The sequence below is a fragment of the Vanessa tameamea genome, chromosome 13 (assembly GCF_037043105.1).
Source record: "Vanessa tameamea isolate UH-Manoa-2023 chromosome 13, ilVanTame1 primary haplotype, whole genome shotgun sequence".
NCBI classification, from domain to species: domain Eukaryota; kingdom Metazoa; phylum Arthropoda; class Insecta; order Lepidoptera; family Nymphalidae; genus Vanessa; species Vanessa tameamea.
In genome coordinates, this window is record NC_087321.1 from 9668647 (window position 1) to 9677868 (window position 9222).

General features: G+C 32.0%; 1 protein-coding gene across 2 annotated transcripts; it reads left to right on the forward strand.

Moving 5' to 3' along the window:
- The first annotated feature begins 203 nt into the window (after nucleotides 1-203).
- LOC113403455 (dynein regulatory complex protein 10-like) lies at nucleotides 204-9170 on the forward strand. 2 transcript variants are annotated; one of them, XM_064216703.1, is made up of 10 exons: nucleotides 204-358; nucleotides 4741-4985; nucleotides 5530-5637; nucleotides 6044-6073; nucleotides 6379-6541; nucleotides 6957-7092; nucleotides 7325-7474; nucleotides 7731-7860; nucleotides 8458-8628; nucleotides 9031-9170. In XM_064216703.1, exons 1-10 carry the CDS (start codon nucleotides 238-240, stop codon nucleotides 9097-9099), a joined length of 1323 nt encoding a protein of 440 aa, XP_064072773.1. In that variant the 5' UTR covers nucleotides 204-237; the 3' UTR covers nucleotides 9100-9170. The 2 variants fall into 2 exon arrangements, with proteins under 2 accessions (XP_064072773.1, XP_026499789.1); XM_026644004.2 differs by having other exon boundaries at nucleotides 8882-9162.
- The last annotated feature ends 52 nt before the right edge of the window (nucleotides 9171-9222 follow it).

Below are 9222 nucleotides of genomic sequence, written 5' to 3' on the forward strand. Positions count from 1 at the left end.
CTGGGTATTCATTCGTAACGAAAGCAGAATCACATTGATATAATGATAAAACTTATAACAAGCTTGTTAAGAACAAAGTATTATCTAGATTTTTTTTACTAAAGAGGTTATATAACTTTTTTTAATACGCAAAGCCACAAAAGACTCGACGATTTGAAAAAAAAAAAATCTATAGACAAGTGATATAATACTTATAATATAAAACATCAACCGAAAATAATTAAGATACATCGTGAAATGGACGCTCAATCATCAGGCACATTACAGTCGCCTTCAACATTCTCCGGCAGTTCCAAAACTGGCAGCAGTCGATCTGGAGTGTCCTCTGCGGGGGATCAAGATTTTACAAAGGACAATGGTAATTACGTGATAAAATTAATTATATTTTATTCAAGTAGGCTCTGTTATATTACGAGATAAATTAAATTTCAAGCTACCACTTGTTCAGAATGTAGATTATCATCATGAATCATATGTTCCTAATAAGAATAACGTTATCATAATGTTAATCAGACAGACTGTAATAAGATAACACCTCGTATAGACGGTTTTATTCTACATAATAAAAGTACATAGTTCTTAAGAGTGACATATGACATAAGTTATAAAATGATATAAAAACAAGGAGGTTAAATATTACTACATTCACCCACACTTTAATTTAAAACATAGTCTTGCAGTCGTGTAGGAAGTCTGTGCTCTCTATTTGATCTACGCAAAGTTGCTTCCTCTTCCATAGAATTGGATCGATTTCCTTCAGGTGGCAGCTCTTCGGTGGATTCATAATTAGAATCTGATGTATTATCTTCCCTTGGTGAATTTTGTTCTTCATCAATCGGTACCTCATTTTCACTTAAAACATCAAATTCTCTTTGACTTTGGCCTAAAGGTGCTAAATTACGATTTGAAACGGTAGTTTCTCTACCATCCGATAAACGTATGTGGGAATAATTTGGATTAACGTGTATTAATTCCACCTCTTCAACTAGTGGTTGATATTTATTAGTGCGATTGCATTTTCGCATAAGTGCATGCTCCGAATTTATCAACCAACTAGGTACTGATACACCGTTTGCTGATTTTCTTGTGTGTGTGAACATTCTTTCGTGTGGCGTGCAATTTGTAGCAGTACAGAGAAGAGAGCGGATAGAATGTAATGCTTGAGGCAGAGCGAGTTCCCAATTCTCAATAGACATGTTTTTCGAACGTAATGCTAATTGTACAGCTTTCCATAAAGTAGCATTAAGGCGTTCTACTTGACCATTACCTCGCGGGTTGTATGGTGTAGTTCGACTCGTTGCAATGCCACGATTATAAAGAAATTCTTTTAAATCAGAAGACATGAATGCTGTACCACGATCAGAATGTATGAAAGATGGCATACCGAATGTAAGAAATATTTCGTTTAGATTTTTAATAACTGTTTTTGAAGAGATATCGGCACATGGAAATGCAAATGGGAAACGCGAAAATTCGTCAATTATTGTTAGTATATATTTGTTCTTCGTATTGCTTGGAATTGGTCCTTTGAAGTCTAGACTTAATCTTTCAAATGGAGCTGTTGCTTTAATTAAGTTAAGTCTAGGAATAGGATTCCGTACGTAATTAGGCTTTATTTCTGAACAAACACGACAAGATTTTATCATGTTTCTTATTTCTTCTATAGTGTATGGTAGATTCTTTGTTTTAATCCAATGAGCCATTCTTGTAACTCCAGGATGACATAAAGCTTCATGTAATGAAATCAATTTTGTGTGTTGTACTTGAGCTGAGGAACAAATACGTGATAATGCATCTGCAATGTCATTTTGCTTACCTGGCCTGTAAATTATATCGTACTTAAATGGTGCCAGTTCTAAACGCCATCTCTGTATTTTTTCGTTTTTAATTTTATTTGTCAATTTGTTATTAAACATAAATGATACGGATCTTTGATCGGTTATTAGTCGAAAAGGTTTACCAATAAGATAATGTTTCCATTTTTTTAAAGCTTCTACTATGGCATAAGCTTCTTTCTCAATGGCTGAATGATTTTGTTCTGTTAGATTTAATGTTTTAGAAAAGAATGCGACAGGTCGACCATCTTGAGATAAAACAGCAGCAATAGAATGGTCAGAGGCATCGGTCTCGACAGTAAGTGGAAGACTATAATCAATTGCATACACAGCTGATTTAATTATGTCTGATTTTAATGATTGAAATCTTTGTACTAATTCTTCAGAAAATGGAAATATTTTATTATGAGATATAGCATGAATTCTTTCAGAGAAATTAGGTATCCATCGACTGTAATGTGCAAACATTCCAACGATCCGACGTTGGGATGGTAAATCGTTTGGTGGTGGTAAAGACGTTAGAGGTCGAAGGCGATCAGCATCGGGTCTTATAACTTGATCTTTAATATTATATCCTAAAATATTTATCGTTGTTTGAGAGAATTTGCTTTTATCCTTGTTAATAGTGAGACAATACTTTCTAGCTGCAGCTAAAAAATTTTCTAAATTTTCATTATGTTCGGTTAATGTCTTACCACAAACAGTAATGTCATCTAAGTAGGCAAATGTATCTTTGAGTTTTTCTTCTTTTAACACCCAGTCAATGATTCTTTGAAAGCTGGAAACGCCATTAGTAACTCCAAAGGGAATACGTCGAAATTGATACAGATTTCCATCTGCTTCGAAAGCTGTATATTGTTTTTCTTTAGCAAGTATCGGTATTTGGTGATAGGCATTCTGTAAATCTATTGTGCTAAAGAAAAAATATTTCGATACTTGAGAAATCATTTCTTCTATATTAGGAAGCGGATATGCATCTAATTGCGTATATTTATTTATTGTTTGTGAATAGTCTATAACAAGACGTTTTTTATGATTTTCATTTTTTGTTATTAAGACCTGAGCTCGCCAGGGCGAAGAACTCTCTTCAATTATACCCTCAGCTAAAAGCTTTCTAATTTCTTGAATAATAAATTGTTTGTCATCTTGACTAAATCGGCGAGACTTTATTGCTATCGGCTTACAGTCGGCAGATATATTTGCAAATAAAGGAACGGCAGGAATTGACGCTTCTGCTACATTACAAACTATTATCGGCTCTTTAGGCCCTCCAAAAGAAAATTCTAAAAATGAATGTTTTTCCAGTATATCGTGACCTATAATTAAATCAGCACAAAGGTTTTTTACAATCAATAAATTTAAGTCATCGTAATCGTGATTTCCTATTTTTGCTGATACAATAGTTTTTCCATCAACTAGTGATGTGAAATTAGTCGATGCCATAGAAATAGTTTGATTACTAGGCAATTTCTTTAATCCGCAAAGCTTAAAAAAATTATCATTAATAAAGCTCACTGAGCTTCCAGTATCAATTAACGCGTGTGCTCGAATTCCCTTTATGTAGGCAGGCAACGTTGCTTTTTTTAACGAGCTTGGAGAAGCAGCTACTATGCATGCAGATGATTCGAATTGTTTAATTGTTGCCGCATTATTACATATTTTACTGCGACAAACGTTAGCAAAGTGGCCTTTCTTACCACACATTTGGCAAGTTACATCTAGTGCAGGGCAATTTTTGCGAATATGAATACGGTCACCACAAAAAAAGCATTTCCGTTTATAATTAGTTGCTTCTGAAGAACTTTTTCTACTATCATATTCAGATGATTCTGGTCGTACAAACATACTATTATCTCTAGATTTATTATTTTCAATAGCATTAACGCTGATATTATACTGCTGAGAACTAATTTCTGCTCCCTCTAGAGACAAGGCTTGATTGTAAGCGTCATCGAGTGATAAGTCTAAATTTTCAAGGAGACGTTGTCTTATTTTATTAGATTGTATTCCAGAAATAAATGCATCGCGTATGTTATCGTTTCTATTTGTTTCTGCATCAACATTTTTAAAATCACAGTCTTTTGCTAATTGTTTTAATGCCTGTAAATAATTGTCTATCGACTCTTCAATTTGTTGTTTTCTTGTTGCTAGAGCATGTCTTGCAAAAATTATATTTTTGGGTTTTATAAATATTTTATCCAATATAGCTATTGCTGTTTCATACGTAGAACATTCACTGATGTATGTATATATATTAGAAGATACATGATTTATAAGTAAATCAAGTTTTTTATAAGAAGTCAGTACTTTTTCTGACATGTGAGAAAAATCAGAAGCCGATAGAAAACTCTCGAATGTCCTTTTCCAATGTTCCCAATGTTTCGCTGCAGAACTATTGGAGGGATCAATATCTAAGCGATCAGGTCTCAAGTATTTATCCATCTTGTAAACACATTAAAATATTATGTAGAATAAATTGTAATAAGATAACACCTCGTATAGACGGTTTTATTCTACATAATAAAAGTACATAGTTCTTAAGAGTGACATATGACATAAGTTATAAAATGATATAAAAACAAGGAGGTTAAATATTACTACACAGACAAAGGCCTTGAATAGCTTTGAACAGAAAATAATATAGATGTTTGACAAAGCCTTTACACAACCTGTTACAGGTTGTATATGGATATTATTTTATTTTTATTGCACAAGTAAATACTCGTCTTCATCAATAATATGTGTGTGTGTGTCATTGTGAAAGAAAATTACATAATTATAGCAACCGTATGGGATACATTTTGTACATTGTCTCTCTACTTACAACACGAATATCACTAGAAGGGTTTTAATAAATCTTTAATAATTCTTGGGCAGCTAAAATAAATGATTATTGTTTTATTAGCTGCATCTCCAATCGATTTGGAGTGTCACATCCAAGCAGAACGAATCACTAAGATCCTGGACGGAGCAGTCTATAAAACAAAATTGGCTCTCTGTCTTCCGAACCTGGTGCAAGAGTATCGTACCCTCAGCTCCATATTATCATCCCAGCATATGGAAGACCTGGTCTTTATATTTGAGCAGTATGATAATCCGTTGTTCTCGAGCAGTCTCCTCAATATGGCTGCTATGGAAGACATTCAATCGGTTGGTATATATATTAAAACATTAAATTCATATTACTACTTTTAAATAATCGAAGGTTTTGTTATTTCCAAATTAAGCGATGATAGCTTAAGAAGACTTATTGCTTTCGTGCTTTCTGTTGTTAATTAATATAGTTTTTCACAAATTTATAAGATACTGCAAAACCCATGACTGTAGTTCTCATGGCATGAATTACCGATTTTTAAAGAATTAGTGTGTAAGCGTCCCATGTGGCTCCAGTGTAGGTTAAAGGGTACGTATGTGGCAGATTTTTAACCAACACATGATGTCCTTCGTGTGCAGGTTTTCTTATGATGTTCTCCTTCACCGTAGTGCACGAGATGAATTATAAACACAAATTATGATGAAAATATAGCGTTGCTTTACCAAGTTTGAGTTTTCGTGATTCTAACAACTGGTCCATCTATGTTCGTCTATTGATAATATAGTCTATGCAATAATGCTATTAAATTATCAATCATGAAACCAAGTAAAACATAATTTTTAAATAAAATTCTATTTTTATTTCTTTCTTAATTTCTAGGGCGATATTTCATTGAAGAATCGTCTTAACCCTGAACTTGGTCATTTGATGTATATAATGAACAGCTATCCGGCACTTCGTCCAATCGTAGAAGAAATGATTCAAGAGGTGAATTAGTTTCTTATTTCTTAGGACTTAATGTGATTATTTGTATTTCCTATTGATAAACATTTGGGTACATAATTTAGTCAGAATATCAATAAGAAATCGAAGCGAGTTTTTTAAACGTCAGTTATTGTTTTTCTTTTACATCCTCTTTTTGCCAATCTACAAACTTTCTTTCCTGCACTAAAGTTAGCTACTAGCCCGCCTCTTGTGTTTTTTACAATATGGTGTTAAATATGTGATACATTTCATGTATAAAATCATAATTAAAATTGTTTGGCAATAGTAAAAATTACATAAAGAAACCTTGCGTGATACGTTTTGTACACTGCGTCTCTCTAGTCACAATACGAAAATCACTAAAAGCCTGAAATAAATCTTTTTTTAAATTTCTTGCTTATATTTTCAGATGAAGATTGAATATGCAGAATTTGGTGAGGTGCGTAATATTACCTTACCTTTAGTAATATTATATTCTCAGTCAGCTCAGTTGTTCTTAACTTTAAGCGATATGAATCCATTGCATCAACATTTTTTTAAAAAGTAAACTCATAGGAAAATAATTGAATGGCTTTTATTTTATATATTCAATAATATTGCAAAACAATTAAATTTATCTTGTAGGTCTCAGTTAATATATATTTTTTATGTATTTGATATTAATTTTTATAACAATAGAAGTTTATTGTTTAATAATAATAACTCGTGAACTATAATTTGTTCATATAAACTGTGTCAGTACAGACTAGGCAGCAAGTCTCGGGATTGGATTACCTTCTTACTCTAGAACATTTCCGTGAGCTGATGGTACGGCAGATGGAAACCACAGCTGCTGAGGAATTAGCCGCTAAGTTTAATACCAGGAAACTTGAGGCTTCTAATGACAATTTGCTGGCGAAAATCAAAGGTATCAATATTAATAATTATTTTTAATTGCTGAACCGATTTGGATGAAACTTTTTTGTGTGTGTTTGAGTGGTTCCCTGAATGGCGGAAGTGAGTCTATGATAGTTTTGACTAAAATAAATGATAAAAAATTTAAAGTACTAGTTTTTTACTTAAATATTTTCTTCGAAATAAAAAGTGTAAAATATGATTTAATGATTTTGCGAGACTTACATGTACAATAATTACGTTGTTTTATTCTTATATTTATTTTAAAAGTAGTTCTTCTTTCTACGACAATTTTCTTACAAACATGTTATATAAGTTTCAAACATGTGAATTATTTTGTAAATTTAGAGTTGCCCATAATGTGTTCAAGGTTTGTTTTATAACATTTACTGGTAATGTACTTGTACATATATATTGAATATGTATAGAATACACGGAAACCTTAAAAGATGAAAACGAGAGATTTGAAGAAACGATGAAAATGAAATCAGCCATGATCGCGAAGTTAGAGAAAGAATTGGCCATGCTTAATCAAGAAGCGGACGTCAAACTTAAGAAAAAAATGTAAGTAGTTTGAGTCTGATGGAAATTATCTTTTAACGTAGTTGGACTGCTTTTGGTGCATACACATGGTACAGTAGATTTAGAATTAGATAGCAACTTCATGTTTACGTATCAATACAGATTATAATCTATTTAATTCAAGAAATAAATGATGACATTTATTTCTTGAATTATCATATCATCATAACAATCCAAACTAAAACAATGAACGTATGAACGTTCATTGTTTTAGTTTGGATTCCGATCGTCAAATGGTTCTGTCCACACGGGCCCATATAGTCAAGAATGAAATGCTTAAAGAAGAAGAAATGGAATCGAAGGAGAACTACGAAAATTTATTGCGAACTCACCTTATTGATGAGAAAAATCAACGAGCTAGAAGGTAGGGCCTTAAATAAATACACAAATACACGTATTTTTATGTGCATTTTCGAATATGAGCTTTAATTTTTTCACTGAATCATCTTGGATGGTATTTTATCAACAAAGCATTTGAACGCCACTGTCTCTCTGTTGATACGATATTCGCTGCAATTTCCCAATTAGATGTAGAACTTATTCCCAGAATATACTCTTATGAAACCAATTGTGCCGTAACAATTATTTACCATACAATTATTATCTTTATGGTACTTTAGATTTAAAGTAGAGACCCAGTTGCTGTCGTGGCTACAAAAATATGACCTTGAAATGGGAGACAAACAAGTTGATCTCGACGATTATACTGAGAAGTATGAAGATGAATTGCACAAGTGTGAAGAACTAGAGGTTTGATATTTTACTAACATATCGAATGGACATTTTTTTAAGTATCTTGAGAAACAAATTGATATACATAAAGATGATCAAGATATAATTTCAAGGGAAATAAGGGTTACGCGAATGTAATTCAACCTCTGTTTTTCCAAGCCTATCAAAATTTTAATAAGGAAATACTTATTGTAACTTTATTTAACGATAAAATTAATTTATTAATCTTATAAACTCTATTAACAGTTTTAAGACTTTACACAATATATATTAACGTATACGAGGTTAATATACAATTATAATTTACGCTCAGTAGAACTTAAGTAATGAATGAACTAGAGTTGTATTATAAAAATATCACAAATAATTATATTATATTTAAACATTAAGAGATAAGTATAACTTATTAAATATGCTGTGGAGACAGCAGGACCAAGGCTATCTCTATTAAGATGGTGTTTTGAAGATTAGTCTAGTACGCTGATCCTCCTAATACTTACCTTAATCGCTGATGATGAGATGATAAACACAAATAAGGAACGTAGAAAATTCGAACTCTTATGCGTAATATTGGTACTTGAGTGAATATATCTAACATAGGATTTTTTTTATCAGGAAAAATTAGCTGAACAAGATAAAGAATATATTCCACTGATGGCAGAACGAGAAGCGGAGTATCACCAGGAGATGACTGAGAAAATGAACAAGTTCCTCTTAGAACATGCAGCGAGAGTCATTCAGAACGCATGGAGAGAAGTGCTGGCTAATAGAGCTGAGAAGAAACGGGTAAGATAATAAAAATACGGCAATGTAAAGTTGTGTAAAGGATTTTATATTTTAGACAAACTTCCGAAGCAAAGGCAAGAACATATATTGCCAATAAAACTTAGATCAATAAATAAGCTCCCATTTTTCATTACAGTAGATTAAATTTAGATTTTTTAATACAATAAGGCGCCTATTTACGATAGCATCTAAAATATTTTGATTTTCAATTGTATATAATATTTTATTTATTAAAAGAAAACTCTTTATGCAGCTTAAAGGAAAAGGTAAAAAGGGGAAGAAAAAAACCTAGCCTAAAACCTTTACCTTTTTCCTTATAATTTCCATCATTACTTTGTCTACTATATCCTAGCCGATTTTCCTACTTCCTTTGGTACCTTAATCCGAAAACTATGCCATTAGCTCAAGAAGTTGCAGAAGAAAATGCAAGCGGCCGCTGCAGCAGCAGAGAAGAAAGGTGGAAAGAAGTAGAAGTGTTATTCTTTCATTGTGATTTCTTTTAATTATAAAACTATTTCTATGTATTTTTTTATTTTAATTTAATGAACTATTTGTACAAAATCTGTGGTTATTCGAGAATACACTTTTAATACT

Bases quoted from the DNA above. Each gene is read 5' to 3' on its own strand.
- LOC113403455 (XM_064216703.1), top strand. From the start codon at position 238: ATGGACGCTCAATCATCAGGCACATTACAGTCGCCTTCAACATTCTCC. The intron at 7,093-7,324 runs GTAAGTAGTTTG...TCATTGTTTTAG, and splicing joins GTCAAACTTAAGAAAAAAAT to TTTGGATTCCGATCGTCAAA. The intron at 7,475-7,730 runs GTAGGGCCTTAA...ATGGTACTTTAG, and splicing joins AAAAATCAACGAGCTAGAAG to ATTTAAAGTAGAGACCCAGT.